Source organism: Pyricularia oryzae, chromosome 6 (assembly GCF_000002495.2).
Source record: "Pyricularia oryzae 70-15 chromosome 6, whole genome shotgun sequence".
Lineage (NCBI taxonomy): Eukaryota > Fungi > Ascomycota > Sordariomycetes > Magnaporthales > Pyriculariaceae > Pyricularia > Pyricularia oryzae.
In genome coordinates, this window is record NC_017853.1 from 3144118 (window position 1) to 3159516 (window position 15399).

The following is a 15399-nucleotide window of genomic DNA, read 5'->3' on the forward strand; positions in this document are numbered from 1 at the left end:
TTTTTTGAAATCGGTGCTCCTGCCTGAATTGCTTCTCCGACAACAAAGTCAGCACTGATATGTTCACAACAAAAGAAAACAAGATCTTACCATCGCTTGCCTTCCCGTCATCTCAACTACCGCTTACGTCTGTAGGGGACCCTGGAATTTTCAGATTTCTGGAAGCTGTGTTGGAATGTGTCGCGAACAATATACGATGGTTGAAGGTGTGGGAATGGAGAGACGGGCAGAGGAAAAGGAAGAAGCGATACGTGGCTACAGTGGAGAGGAGAGCGGTCAAAAGAACCTAGGTAGGTAGGCAGGTGATGAGCAGTTGAGAAAGTAGAGTTCAGGTAAGAGGGTACCAAACGGGCTTATTTGTTGTTTGCAGCAGATTTGGATGTCAGACCTGCTGCTCACATTGCCAGTGAGTAGTAAATCGATGGCGACAAGCAGATGTAGATTGAGAAGAAACTGAGGAGGGGACGAGAAATGGGAGGAGAAACGGCTTGCGTTTTGTGGCAGGGAGGAAAGAAACTGAAGACTTGCATTTTCAGGTGGCGGGGCAGGCTTTCAAAGGAGCATAAGGAGTGGGATCAGTTCTTGAAATCAGTAACGCTGGCTACTGTGTGCTACTTTGACGGGAACTGGACCCACTGTCCTCGAATGCCAAATTCGTGTTGGTCAGTCAAAAAAAAAGCCGTCGAGCAGGTTCTTCTCCAGGACAATATCAAAAAGGAAGTCACGAAAGGATGGGGTGGGACGTGACTGATTTGTGCCCCGCTCAGTGGTCAGCCTTCATACAAATCTCAAGCAAGGTACCGTCTTTGACTGATGGCCAGATCCAAGCGGTGGTTCACAACGGCTTGTGTTGACCAGGTAATCTACCGCCCTCACAAGCTGGCGCAGCCCGTTTGCCCGGCTCCCCTTAAAGCATACGCGCCATCCACCGAGCATGGCACGGCAAGGTTTGTTTGTTATTCTCACCCCCCAAGCCAGTATATCTACAGAACCCCGCTCCCATTGACCCCCAAAAGTCGAGTTTGACCGCCTGGATTGCGGTTGCTGGTGACTCACATGAATCCCCGCCCTGGATCTGTGCTTTCGACCTTCAATCTTGAGAAATTCAGAGATAGTAAGTCAGTGGATAAGCTGCAGGGGTGGTCTGTTGCTTGCATCTTTTGGGCGTTTTTCAAACAGCCGCTTTCAAAAGTCGGCAGGGACTTTTGCCATACACAATCGGCGTCTGCACTCAGTGACTTTTCCCCATGAGAAGAGGGAACTGAGCAAAAGCATATAAATAAACAGGCAGATAAAGATATGGGCAGGGAGGCAAACAGGTAGGGAGGTAGGTAGATATCTAGGTATTTGCTACTGAAGGTAGTTGCTCGATGATAACACCCTATCCTTCTTACTTCAAGCGGCGCGTGTACCTTGTCTGTCTGGGGGGAATGGCGCAGTGGTTAAGCGCCATGGCTGTTACTTGAGTAACGTAGGTTCGAATCCTGCTCCCTCCACCTCCTCCCCGCTTACCCGTGGCAAGGATAACCCGGCTGGCTATCGACAACAACCACCCGCCTGTGCCGTCGAGCCCACACTTGTTGGGAACTTCGTCTCCATGGCTACAAACGACCGACAGCTCCGCTGTTTGGACACAGGCCCCTCTCGATGAAGAGCCGTCAACTGCCGTCAGACGAATCCTCCGTGCGCCTGAAGGCACGGGGTCGCGTCAGTGAACAAACCTGTAAGCAGGACCGGGCACGAACCCGGTCAGGCTCGATTCGCTTCTATGCCCTTGTTTTCCGCTGTGTAAATAGAGAAAATAGAAAGCGCGCCGAGATACCCCTCGGGAGGTTGCTAACGGCCGGCTAATGAGCCGGGCCGAGCCCGGCGTTAAATAATACTACTACTACTACTACTACTAATTGTCTGTCTCCAACATTTTCCAAAATATGTGATATCGGACGTACTCGAGGACCTTATGACCAGACAGCATAACTGTTGGCCAACAAGAACCAGGTTCAATCGTTCTCAGGCTTGCATCCACACTTGCTTCACTTCTCACCGGTTCCAGCGCCTTTTCTTGGGACCTTTTGATTCAGAAAGCTTTCGCCGTAGAAGACAGGATGACGTGACTACTGTTTGCAGTTGAAAGCACTAACATTACACAGAGGGATTGCTCCAGAGGCTGGACAGGCGTCCTTTGAAGTCTGGAAGCCCCAACCGCCCTTATGTTTTCCTTTTGGCTTGTACGCTACTACGCAAAGTTTCTGATTGATAGCTTGTGGCAGGCTTGCGTGCTTGATGCTGTGTCATCCCTGACAGTCCTGTCAAAAGGCACCGTATGACTACATATAGTAACATGGCGTCATTTCGTCATGATGGAGGCTAGGAGTATAAGAATAGCATCATTTCTGCCCCTTCATATTTTGCTCCCAGTTATTGCATGACATATTATAAGCCGCATATAAAGAGACTAAGCACCTAGAGAAAGTTCCATTTCATCAGATCGATGAGTTATATCACCTTGTTGTCTGAAAGACAGTGGATATCCTCCTTCAAGGCGTTGTCATCCAAGACGGGCCTGTACTCATGAAATACCAGTTGGCCAAGTTTGTTCCATTGAGCCAGTCAGAAAGCCAAAGGCCAAATATGGCTCCACATAAAGTGCTCCACATAAAGTCAGCCTACCTCTTCTCCCAGCCAGCAAGATATAGCGGCGAACGAATACTGCACCGAGTTTAACCAGAGACCTGCATTCACTGTATCCCTTACGCAAGCATTTTCGCTCATTCCATTCAAACTGCGAAGAGGGAGGTCTTGGTGGAGGACATTCATTCGAAATTAAAACAATTACAATGCTTTGCCTCTCTGGTTGCACAGGTAGTTGCTTGTCTCCATTCTTGTATCCTCCAATATATTTTGCCTCCTCTACCAGCCAACTCTTCTATATAACTGCCTGGGTACACGCTTACTTTTCTCCCGGTCCCCCTACATATCCTACTATATATCTTACTACTTACTTGAGGATTTCGATCGCTGGCGGACCACCACCAAGTGCATGCTGCTCATTGCGTCGCACGAAAGCGATTCTGCCGCAAACGACGATCTGAAGTTCATTTCGTCTGCAAAACGCCGTTCTGCCGGTCACGTTGCCGCAATTCGTCACTTCTGCGCAAAGCTCGACCATTGGACGGCTTCCAGCCATTGGTATCTTCCAAAACCCCAAGTTCGCGGCATCCCTCTTTCAGGGGATCTAGTGGCACGTGAGGGCGTAACTTCAGACTGCCGGATCAGTTTGTAGATGAGTCAATGATATAGGCCATTAAGCGCGCATCCAGTAGCAACATACCTTCTGCTTGCAATCCTGTTTTCTTTTTTGTTATACTTGATCTCCACTGAAGTCGAAGGAGGAGACCGATGAGGCAAAGGAGAAGATGGAACACGCCAAGCATGAGGCAGCCAGGGCAGTGGATCAGGTTGCGAGGATGAGGAAGATTACAAGTCAGGGGCGAGTCACCGAGCTGGACGATAAGGACCAAGATGGCGAAAAAAGCAGCGAGAGCGAAAAGGAGGCGGTTTTCTCTTTCTGGAAATTTGGTGAACTAAATTAAAATCAGGATTGGGATGATATGTATTTTTTGAGGATTGAACCATGGATTTCCTCCTTTGTTGTTTTTTTCTTCTATTTTTTCACGATAGGGAGCTAATATCCTCCATGTCCCTGGGTGGTCTTCAGGCATTGAGGAGGGGGATTTTGGTGGTTAGGTGATTTTTCGGGAGAGGATTATCCTGTATCCGCCAGAGGACCTATTTTAGTGCCTAGACTAGAGATAGAAATCGGCCAGATTTCCCACTGAGGCTTCAGCCTGACCTGATACAATGAACTTTTGGCACGATTTTGTCTGACCACGGAATTGGCAGTGATCTGCGTTCTGGTTGTCTGATTCGTTTTATGGTCATCTGGAAGACAGCGCTACACGACGATTTCTTCACAGTCAGTCAATGGCAATCCTGTCGCATCCATAGTGACTGAAAAGACAGACAGTTGCACCAGAATGTTCAACTTCAGCGTACCACGCATGGTCAACTTCGATGATCTGAGGAAAAGAGGGCTTAGAAGCGGGGGAGCAAGTAAGTACCTACCTCCAGCCTACCCACCTAGGCAAGGTAGCTGGTATATAGAATACCGGACGCCCAGGGCTACCTGGGTGTCATGATTGTGCACCACACGTAAAGCTGCCGCTGGGCCGGGTCTAATCGATGGTTCCACTGACAATATAGCCCTCTTAGCACATGATTGTGCCCGGCAAGTGCCGGCACTGGCGCTAGTGTTCGGATTCTCAGTTGGAAGATCTGCTTTTTCACTGTTCTGTTGTTTTTTCAGCCTGCCTTGGATGCCTTCTCGAATCCATACCTAGATTTGAAGCTCAAGCACGTAACTACTCGGCTGCAGCAGCGTCTATCGGCGCTTGAGGTTCTTCAAAGTCATGCGCGTTGCAAGCCGTGCACTTAGTTAGCGACCAAGTCTCCTGGCGTGCTCAATATGTTATATTTATCTAGAGTCTACCAGAGTGGAGTATTTTCATGCGGACCGCGGTGACATAGCTCTGAGTCATGACAACCAAATACCATAGTACCGTAGTTCCAGCTTGTTTTGTGTTCTCTTCGAGGACAGCCGATGCAGGCGGCTTCTTTGCAGCCACGTCGGCTGTGTTCTTTTGATAGGCCATGGGGAACAACATCATTTATTACCCAACTACCCATTAACCCGCTTATTTTCTTAGCTACTCACATAACTACCTCCTGGTTTACATGTCTGCATACCTGCCTGTCAGGCAGCCTACCTAGTTGGTGTATGTGTACGCTGTTTGTCCAAAAAAAGGTACGGCTAATAAATGCAAAATGCAGACGCGGACTATATATGGTGAAAATCACTGCCGACTACTGAAATTGTCTGCTTTATAAGAACGCCCTGGAGAGACTGAGTCTTGATACTGTGCCACAAATTTCGAAAACCAGCGCGCATTTCAGCCTTCCATTTTCCCTCCCTACTCATTCCTATCTTCCTTCTACATGGCCCAAGCTTGCTGTCACACCTCAAGGTTGGTTGTTTCAAATTAACATCATATTAAAAGGAAGCAATACTTTCTAGGTCTAAATTTCAAATGGATGATGGGTACACGACATGTCCTCCAATTGTAACTCTTTCTCTTTTTACACGCATCAGCTCTTCTTCTTGGAAGGGTCCAGGTAGAAGAGCGTCATCAAGCTGCGACCTCCGCACTTGGTCCTGTTTGCAGCTGGGAGACTCGTATCACCACCGCACGAGACATCGCAACTGGCGTCTGATGTCGCGTTGGACCCGGGAGTCGCGCCAGTCTGGCCGAGCCAAGAGATTTGATCACCGCACCAACATTCACGACTAGAAAACCCCTAGCGTTAGCATCATTCGCAGCAGGCTGGGGGGGGGGGGGGGGGGGAGTTGAGGACAGGAATTGTACATACCCATATTCGATACCAGCGTAGCGGAACATCCAGCAGGCCTCGAGACACTTGTCCTGCGTCATTTCCGGCACGTTGAGGTACTGCTTGGGGAAGAGCTTGCCACGCGACGGCTCCTTCACGCATCCGTAGTAGGTGAAGTTGACGTTTCCGGGCCACAGGGGTGGGGGAACCGTGCTCTGAGGCGGCGGCGCCGTTGATGAAGCGGACGAGGATGCCGTGGTAGATGCTGTTGTCGTCGATGTGGCGGCTGGGCTGGAAGAGCTGGCCGAGCTGGAGGCACTCGTGGTCGGTGGCTGGCTGGTTGAAGGGCTTGTGCTTGAGCTGCTGAGGGACGAGGATGCTGAAGCCGAAGTCGTCAAAAGGCTGCTAGCAGACGTGCTTGTTGAGGAACCGGCAACCAAAGACGATGTCACCACGTCGGGAATATTCTCGCCAGCCTTGGAACTAACACCAGCGTTGCTCGAGGAGGCGGCCAAGGTGCTTGAGGCTCCCGAGCTGGACGCCGATGAAGTCAATGAGGCATAGGCAGTGGTGCCTGAAGCGGCTGTACTGGACTGAAGTGCCGAGGTCGAGGTCGAGGACGAGGACGACGCGGAAGCAGATGCGCTCGAAGCAGTGGTGGACAAAGTAGCAGCTGTGCTGCTGGCAATGGTCGTCGAGGCAGAAGTGCTGGTCGCAGGAGTTGACGAGGAGACGACTGACGAACTGGCAGATGAAGCAGCGGATGTACCCGAGCTGGATGCACTGAGCTTATACACTGAGATGCGATTGCTACCGCCACAGAACGTCGATGTGTCGCCCTTGCAGATGAAGTCGCACGCTCCGGGGGTGTCGATTTTGCTTTCTCCCTTGATCGCATTTGAGCAGTAGCACTCGCGACCTATCAGAGTTGAGTCATGACCAAGTCAGTAAAAACAGATTTTGACATCCAGACCATCGAAATCAGGACAGGGGTTAGTGCTCCACAAAAGGAGGTAGAAACTCACCATACTCGACTCCGAAATATGTGAAGCCAGCGCACTGGGAAGCGCAGTCCTCCAATGTCATGAGATCGCTGATATACGTTTTTTCGTTGATGGCCCTCTCTGCATTTTGATTCTCTGTCCAACACCCGTGCCAAGCATAGGATCCAACCCGGGGCTTGGGGGCCGGGGAAGCGCTGGCTGTGGCGGAAGTTGACGCGGTGGCCGATGTAGTGGAGACGCCGACAGAGGCAGAGGAAACACTAGCCGAGGAAGCGGAAACACTGGCCGAGGAAGCGGAAGAACTGGCCGAGGAAACGGCAGCACTGTTCGACGAAGTGGAAACAGCAGCCGACGAGGTGGAAACAGCAGCCGACGAGGTGGAAACAGCAGCCGACGAGGTGGCAACGGTACTAGTAGTGGGCAGAACCGTCGTGCCAGGAGCAGAGTCGTCTCGCAGGTAGACGTTGTTGCGCGAGTTGCCACCGCAAAATTCCGTCTTGTTGTCTCTACACGTCATGGAACAATCCGACAGCGGGGCGGGCAGAGCGCTCGGTGGCATATCGGCTGCGGAACACCAGCACTCTCCTCCATATTGAAGCCCGGCATACTTGTAGTTCTTGGCCTTGCAAGCGGAAACACAAGCCGCCACGGTGCGGACGTTGCCGGTGTTGCCAAAGGGAAGGGCTCGGCCGGTCGCGGCCTCGGTGTAACATCCGAGACTGGTGTAGCCGTTCACTCCCGGGTTGGTGACAGGAGCACCCGGCGGCGGAGGGAGCGTGGTGTTGGTGGCGTAGAGGGTGATGTGTGCGTTGCCTGACCCAACTCCCTCACCGTTACCACCGCACCACTGATTGACATCTCCAGAGCAGTCAAAGTTGCAATTCTCTTCGCCTGCGGGTGTATTAGGAGGTGTGTTGCCTCCCCAGCATTCTCTAGAAAAAAGAAAGAAAAAAAAAAGTGATTCCAAGGTCAGTATTCGGGCCAAGTCTGATGCTAGCTGGCGGGTCAATGAACAAGTGGGGGCATTGGTGTGACTTGCCTGTGATACTGCGTGCCACAGAAGAGGTAGCCCTTTGTCGCGCAGGCCTTGAGACATATGTCGGTCGTCATATCGTTGCTGGCCGCGACCTGCTGCGCAAGTTGCCTTCCTGGGGTGTTCTCGCGGAAGCAGGAAACATAGCGATAGACACCGTCCCCATTGGGCTTGAGAGGGCCTCCCTGCTGCGAGACAGCCGTGCAGTCAAAGGGCAAAGTGAGCTTGGCCATGTCCATGTCGTTGAAGTTGAACACCCAAGCCGCACGCTCGTGCTTGGCGTCAACGTTCCAGTTGGTCTTGGGTGCGTAGCAGATGAGTACAGCTTCGGCGGACTGACCAGCCTCGATCCGGGTACCTTCGGCGAGGTCGGCCTGGTTGGCGGCCCCGATGAGACCACCAGTGCCGAAGGGTGGCTTGGAGATGGGAACCTCGAGCGCAACGGCGCCTGGGCCGCCTCCATTGGTGATGCGCAGCCGGAGACGCCTTTCGCTGTTTTGCGTAACGTTGCCAAAGCTCAGAGTGGCGTTCGGGCTGTATGTCTCCCAACCAGAACCATCTGGCTTCTCCCATTGAATGACGGCAACAGCCGGAGTTCCGGTGCTTGCTGAGATGGGGACGACAACCGTTCCGCCGTTGGTCGTGAATTGGACGTACAGTGTGAAGTTACCAAACTGTGATGGTGAAAAATTCACCTTGGCCACTTGAATGGTTTCAGGGGCAATGGTTGAGGGTACGTCGCTGAGCGTGAACTGTCCAGATGATGTGCTGTCCCAGGGCCCACTTGGGCCAGTCGCCGAGTACTCGACGTTTTGGATTGTGAGTGGCGCTTTTCCTTGGTTGTTCAGGGTCAGGGAGAGACTCATCGTCTCATGGCCTACACCTACGGGGGCGAAGACAAGGCTCTTTGGCTGCAGAGATAGCAACGCCGCGGAGCTCTGACCCTGTCCAGAAAGGGCAACCGAGCTTGTGATGCTGTAAGAGTTTGTCGCGTCTGTGTTCTGAGTCGTGATTCGGACCGTGCTTGTCAGGTTGCCAACCGCAGTCGGCTTGAAGCGTGCCTTGAATGTGAAAGATGATCCAGTCGCAATAACCCGTGGAACAGAGGGCACATCCGCAACACTAAAGTGAGCCGACTCAAGAGTCATGTTTGCTACCGTGACGGGGATTTTGGCAGTGCAAGTGATGACCTGCTCGGCAGCTTCCATTCCAATCTCGACCACGCCGAAGCTGCTGGACTCGGTGCAGTTCAGGGCAGGCTTGGTCGGAGCACCAAATCCATAGATCATGCCAGCGCCGGCCGGAATGTAGACTCTGCCGTTACCGAAGGTGGGCCTCGTGAATTTTCTTATCCCAGTCACCTGGAAACCTTTGAGAAGTTTCATCTTGCCATCCGCTCCAGGTATGGCCTCGTGGATTTTGAAGTGCCACTTGGAAGGGCCCGGGTTGTCGACGTCGGTCGTCCAAAGTATGCCAGTGCCGGGCTGGCCGTTGAGCGATGTGACGGCGCCGTGGCTGGGACCAAGCCGACCAGTGTTGGCCTCGACACTTTCACCAACCTTGATAAAAGTGGGAGCGTTGCTGGCGCAGGAAAACTTGAACACGGCCGTGGGGAAGCCAATGGGGTTGATGTGAACGTACCCGCCCTCGTGCGGATAGACACCCGCGCCGGAATAGACCGAGTTGGGCTGCTTGAATTTGTAGATGACCCTGTCACGCTGGCCTTCTGGCTTCCCAACGCCGTTGGTGCGGTAGCCACCCAGGTCATCCATGTCCAAGAAGTACGTCCAGCCGGTTTTGCCTGTGACCACGCCGATGCGCTTCACGCTGCCGCAAGAGAACTCGGAGGGAAGCAGCACGAAGGGGCTCGTTCCGAGATCCTGGTCGTTGCCATCGAGAATCTGCTTTTCCTCTGGCATGAAAAAGTCAACCGGCTTGAGCTTGCCATCCTCCTGGATCGTCATGTGGACCACGGCCTCCTCGAGCGCCGTCGGCGGGTTACGGCCCTCGACAGGAATGGTGGAAAGCTGAGATTCATAGCCGTTTCCTGTCGAGTAGAAGATGGAGCCCTTGTCGTCGGCTGCGATACCACCTCCGCTCATCCAAATGGAGGCGCCCTTGGCTCTCACACCCTCGCCCTGCGTGGCGAACTGCTCAATGATCTTTCCCGATGTCTTGTCAAATCCCATGACCCATCCTGGCATGATCAAATTTTGTTAGCTGATTGGTTCGACTTGTGTTGTGGGGCCGTGGGCTGAGGCGCATAAGATGTTGAAACACATCTTTGGGGAGAGGAAATGCGGGACTATAAGCAGAGCTGCGGGATTATAAGCAGAAAACTTGCCCGTAATGTTGTACAGAACACAGTGGCTCCCGAAGCCAGCGTAGATGTTGTTGCCCTGTTGCAGGAGGCCTGGACGCTGGTTGTGGATGCCACCCTGGAAGATGCGGGTGGGATTGTTCCGCGCTGCCAAGTTCTGGAAAGGGATAGGGAAGTTTTCCCGTTCACTGAGGTCGTCAAGGCTCAGGGCATGTGCGTAGTGGCGGCCAGCGGGCCGCCCTTGAGGCACATTTGTTTTACTTTGGTCTTCGTACGTCTTCACGATAACATAAAGCGTCTCTGTCACCGGATCAATCACCCCTGTGCCAATGATCCCCACATGGGGACTTATATCAGCGCACACGCCCCTGGGCAGGAACAGAGAGTGTCAGTATACATACAGGTGAAAACATGGTGAACAGCAGTTCAAGACACGTGACTTACTCGTTATCATTCAAGTCCAACGTAAGGAACGGAATTGCGAGGTTCCTAGAGGCGACTATCTCGCCCGTGACGGCATCAAGCTTGTATACGTTGTTCTGCGTAGTTGAGACGTATAGGAACTGGCGCCCTTCAGGATCGTTGCCTGGCGTGAACACCAAGGGCATTGAGAAGAACTGCTCCTTCTCGCCGCCATAATTGCCAGGCAGCGCAGTGGCGAACAGCTGCTGGAACTGGGGGCTGGCAACGATTGCCGGGTCAAGGTTGTGGTTGCTACAACCGCGCGGTTAGTAAAATGCGAACCAAGCTAGATACTCCGTAGAGACAGCCACTTACGACCTATATCCATTTCGCATGTTGTCTCCTCCCCAGGTAATGAAATCAGTGGGCGCATAGCATTCACCCAGACCGACGACGGCCGATATGGCCGTCAACGCCCGGACAAACAACCGGGATGCCATATCTGCGGCACTTGATGCGGCGCAAGAGTATGGCCTGTGCGCAAAAGCCGATGATGAATCCTCAGGAGGGTATCGTGCAATGCGCAAGCTGGGCAACTGCAACCACAACCAGCTGCTTGTCTTTTTCCGCTACCTCCTCCAGACACGGCGCAAGCAAAACGAGGGACAGCAACTGCACGACAATGCAGTAGCGGGCGACAGCAAGGTGTAAGAAAGAGACGGAAGAAGAGAATAAAGAGAGACTTTGTAAAACGAACGTCCGGAACAGCAAACAATAATGTTCAAGCGAATGTGGTGCTGTTCGCGTTGGCTGCAGAAGGTTGCATCGCAGACCTTGGAGTGGTGGCCAAGATGTTGACGGCGACGGGACTCCAGAAATGTGGTTGATGTATGGGGGGGGGGGCTCCTCCGCATAGATATTCATAGGAGAACCAACCCCGGGGCTGTGGTACGTGACAAGGGTTGATGATAGACACGCCGGCCGCCGGCTGATGGCGAGAGGCGCTAAGCCCAAAGACGAAGGTTGCAAGAGCAAGCCCCTGTCGTTCATTTCTTTTACAGGGGCGGGCTGCAGGTATTTCGTACTACACAGCACGTAGAAACTGCTGTTCAAACAGGGGCAGCGACATGGTTCAGGTTTTCTGCTGCTTGAATCCCAAGACATTTAATAATGACAATGCTTGCTCCCATCTCAGCCTTGCTCGTGGCGTTTGCCCAGCTGGAAGTATCAAGACAAGAATAGGTACCTGAGCAAGCTCAGACAACAAACAACCAAGTCGGATATTCGGAGGCCAGGATGCGCAAAAGTCTCGCCAAGCAAACTATGGGGGGCCCCCCACCTGCTGCCTGTTGAGTTGCTGGTTGGTTCATTGGTGCTGAAAAGGTAGGTACGGGGCAAAAAGTACGGGGCAAAAGGTGCGGGAAAACACGAGGTTTTTTTGGAGAAAACCTTTGGGTCTGTATGTAGGTTCCCAAGGTGCCAATTCGATAGTCCTGAAAAATGCAGCTGATGGACTTTCCAACATGCAGATAAGAAACATTTGATGCTTGGTCTATCACAATGATGATCCGTTCCACCCGACGGTTAGAATAGGCATCATAAAGCGATACGTCAAGATCTGACTAGTCATGATAGCGTGGAGAAAACGAGTATTCGTGCCATCGATTGAAGAAAATCATTCCGATTGAAGGGGAAAAGAAAGTTGACAAGGAGAAAACGTGCACCTAGGTGACCTATCGGATAAGGTTTAGCCAGGAACGCGCCCGCCCCGCACTAGGCCATTGGGCGCGCCGAGTCTGGACCAACCCCAAATTGCTCGATCGAGGCTAAAGAGATAAAGTAAGTAAAAAAAAAAAAAAAAAAAAAAAAAAAAAAAAAAAAAAAACAGCGGAAGGGTTTCATGGCAAGCATGGCTCCGAAGCAACATCTAGATCTAATATTCCGTTCAGCTCAAAGGATACGGTAGAATCCTTCCTCTTCCATGTGTCCTGGGGGCAAACTCTTGCATGCATCCCAGAGTGATGAACGCGCCATCGAATTTATTGGTTGTTGGCGCGGTGAATACAAACAATTCGCACATTTTCAACATCTTCGCTTGCCGGGACGCGCATCGCCAAGCTCTTGGAACGGTCTCAATTGACGGATACCATGTCCCGTCATCCCCTTGCGGCTTGCTGCAGCCGCGAATGAAACACTACTGGTCCTGATTTGATCTTGCCCTGCCGAGTGAAGCCAAGGCCCAAAGATAGCGTGGCATGCACACCAACCTACGATCCTACCGTCCTATCTTGCAGCAAGAGTCGCATACGAAAAATCGTACAAAGTATTGCAGGCCCGGTGTGATCGCGATGGAAAGATGACTAGTCTAGTCTAACAGTGGGCGACACCCCCACCTACTGTGATTAAAAATAAATACATCGTAGGGGTGATCATCCTCCATCTTCGGCCCCAAGGCCCGAAAGCATGCTGCAGGAAGAAAAAAGCCTCCCATCGGTATACCCACACACCTATCCTATGTAAGGTGCCTTGGGTGCCTTCATTTCCAGGGTGTGCACAATTAACAAACACCCTTGCAATAATGGGAGGTAGCATCGCATCCCGCGTTTTCCGCCTCGCGACACTCGGCTAAGTCCGTCAAGTCCGTGATCCAGCTCATCTAGGGATGGGTAGACAAAGAAGAAAAAGGAAGACTAAATAAAAGTCCGTGCAGATTTCAGCACTTTGTGGCGCAAAACCTGGCAGTTGATGGCTGAATTAGCTGACAGCCCAGAGCATAAAAATATTTTACGCACGATAGGGCTGAATGAAAATACAATATCATCGAGAAACTACCCCTAACTGAAATTGTCATCTAGAACTGGAACCTTCAAGCCAGATATGGTATAACTGACAGCAATGCGATCGCATTGACAGCCACCCGGAGAGGGTGTATCGAGCAACAATTTACGCAAGAGCAACAGGAGCAAGACAATATATTTCTGGGAAATTTCCTGGCTCGTGAGATCTGAAAGTGAACCGTCTCCCTCCCTCTTCTCCCTCGAACATACCGGATACCGGCCCTGCTGCTCTCTAAGCGGGCTTTGGTAGACCAACCCTGGCCGTCTATAGACTATGCGAAACCCGCCACAGGACTCCAAAGCCCTGCCTCCTGCTATAAGCGGGAGCTGAAAAGGGCTGAAATCGGTTGGTGAGAACAACGTTGCGAAACGAGGCGCGCGGCTGAGAGGCAAGGGCGTCGTCGGTTCTCCACCCAGGCAGAGCCTCGACCTACGTCGGAACTGTATCGTGACAAGCCCAGGGATTGATGGCTTGGTGGCTCATCTAATTCTAGATTCCAGGCTTTGCGAGACAGGCTGTGCTTGCCTCGAAATATGTCTTTGGCCTATAGTACGTAAATTTTCCCTTCTGATTGGTGAGGTTACTTGCTTCCTGAAGAGCTGGTGAGCACCTGGTCCAGTGTATAGCACATGGGAGGCGAGTGGCAATGCACACTATCAAACAAATTAAGCGCTCATGGATGCAAACGGCAGACTCACGTGGTATGCTTCCATTTAAAAGGATTATATATAAATTCATATGTTGCAAATTAAACTGGCATCACAAGGTTGTCATGCTGTACCACGCATCTCATCCACTCAAGATGCAGTAATTCTAATGCCATGCCGATCGTACCACTTCATCCAATCTACCCAAGGTTACCCAATCATCCAAATGACTCAACTCTAAAAAATCTCCCTTTGACAGGAAACCGCATCGCCAAGCCCGCACCGTCGCCAAGACAGCACCCTACCCTATCCCAGACGAGCATACAGCAAGAACCCAAGCCCAACAACCGCCGCAGTCCACGACGCACCACCCCTCCAGGAACCGCTTCCACCGCCTCCAGGACCACTATTCTTGGAAGGCGCCGGCTTTCCGCGGCAGATCGGGCGGGCTTTGGCCTGCTGTTCGGTGTACGGACCGTCCCCGTCTCCCTTGGAACAGTCGCCGTACCCGACGACCACCGAGTAGTTGTTGTCCCCATTCACAATCTCGCCCGCCTCGCCGCCGCCGGGGGTTGGCTGGCAGCACAGCTCGGATAGAGTCTGGGCCATGAAACCGATGCTTGAGTGTGCGACTGTCTTGGACTTGCTCTTGTCGTGATTGCAGAACTGGTAGACGTCGAATGATGTAAATGCCCGTGTTAGTGTTTTTATATGCCAGAGGCAACAGTCGGGCAGATGTCCTGGGTGTACTTACATAAACAGCACTCGAGCCACTGCATCCGACTCTGATACATTTACCCGCGTCTGCTTTGACATCCTGTTTTGTGTCGCGAAGGCTGGCAGCCGATCTCATTACGTCCCCCTCCTCGCCACCGGCATATTTGCCACATGAAACACCTAATAGTCGTAGACAAAGTTTTTTGTTAGCGTTCTTTTTTATTTTATTATTTTTTTTTGCCGGTCCACCGCGTTAGACAACAAGCCAGCTGAATAGTAGAGAAAACGATAGGGGAATCCATAGAGAAAGCGAAAGAGAACGCAACAGAGAAGACAAGACAGGGGACGAGAAACGAAACAGGAGACTACTCACGATAGCCACCATACATATAAGTCTCGGTGCTAGGCCTCATGTCCAGCTTTTCAGGGTGATAGTAAGCGATAACGGGCATGCCAGGGCCCGACTTGGGCGCATCGGCGGGCGCAGATATAGTCTTTGGCGACGGTACCGATGGGGCCTTGGGCTTTGGCTTTGGTCCCTTTGCGTATTCCGCTCTGTACTCGTCGGACGATGGTGAGGCGTCAGGGTTGCTGACCGTGTCGGTGGTGCTGCTGCTAATCAAGGCGTTGCGTTGGACCGATGGGAACATGGCGGCTTGAGTAGCAGCGGAGAGGAAAAGGATGGCTGCGACCCAAATGTCGGAGTAGGTGGTATGTAGAGGCCTCATTGTATGGATGCTTGACTACTCCTTGATCAGCCAGAAATATCTTCCATTTGCCAAATTAGCGGATAGTGTTTTCAACTTTTTATATTCCTTGTGGTTAAGTTACCTTGTTTGTTTGTTAGGGGGAGGCTTGGAATATACTTTCGAGATGATGAGAACAGGAGTAGAAATAATGGGCTGCCAGAAGGGAGAAAGATGTCACTGCTCAACAGTGAGATAACAACTGGTCGTGTTCGTCTCCTGTTACTTAGATCCTCACATTGCT

At 52.0% G+C, this 15399-nt stretch overlaps 3 protein-coding genes and 1 pseudogene across 4 annotated transcripts; 2 read left to right on the forward strand and 2 right to left on the reverse strand.

The window, feature by feature from the left end:
- Positions 1-1424: 1424 nt before the first annotated feature.
- On the forward strand, positions 1425-1496 carry MGG_20278 (annotated as a pseudogene). The gene has a single exon. The product of its transcript is annotated as a tRNA-OTHER (tRNA).
- Positions 1497-4037: 2541 nt separating this feature from the next.
- Positions 4038-4495, forward strand: MGG_17763 (uncharacterized protein; the record flags this gene model as incomplete). The annotated part of the gene is made up of 2 exons (XM_003720078.1): positions 4038-4113; positions 4401-4495. The coding sequence occupies 2 exons, from the start codon at positions 4038-4040 to the stop codon at positions 4493-4495; spliced, it is 171 nt and encodes a 56-aa protein (XP_003720126.1).
- A 585-nt stretch (positions 4496-5080) lies between these two features.
- MGG_03761 (uncharacterized protein) lies at positions 5081-11160 on the reverse strand. Its single transcript, XM_003720079.1, has 7 exons — positions 10583-11160; positions 10250-10519; positions 9830-10173; positions 7492-9682; positions 6474-7384; positions 5488-6367; positions 5081-5404 (listed from the first exon to the last, which is right to left on the reverse strand). Exons 1-7 carry the CDS (start codon positions 10705-10707, stop codon positions 5206-5208), a joined length of 4920 nt encoding a protein of 1639 aa, XP_003720127.1. The 5' UTR covers positions 10708-11160; the 3' UTR covers positions 5081-5205.
- A 2838-nt stretch (positions 11161-13998) lies between these two features.
- On the reverse strand, positions 13999-15137 carry MGG_03760 (uncharacterized protein; the record flags this gene model as incomplete). The annotated part of the gene is made up of 3 exons (XM_003720080.1): positions 13999-14358; positions 14447-14589; positions 14783-15137. 3 exons carry the CDS (start codon positions 15135-15137, stop codon positions 13999-14001), a joined length of 858 nt encoding a protein of 285 aa, XP_003720128.1.
- Positions 15138-15399: the final 262 nt, after the last annotated feature.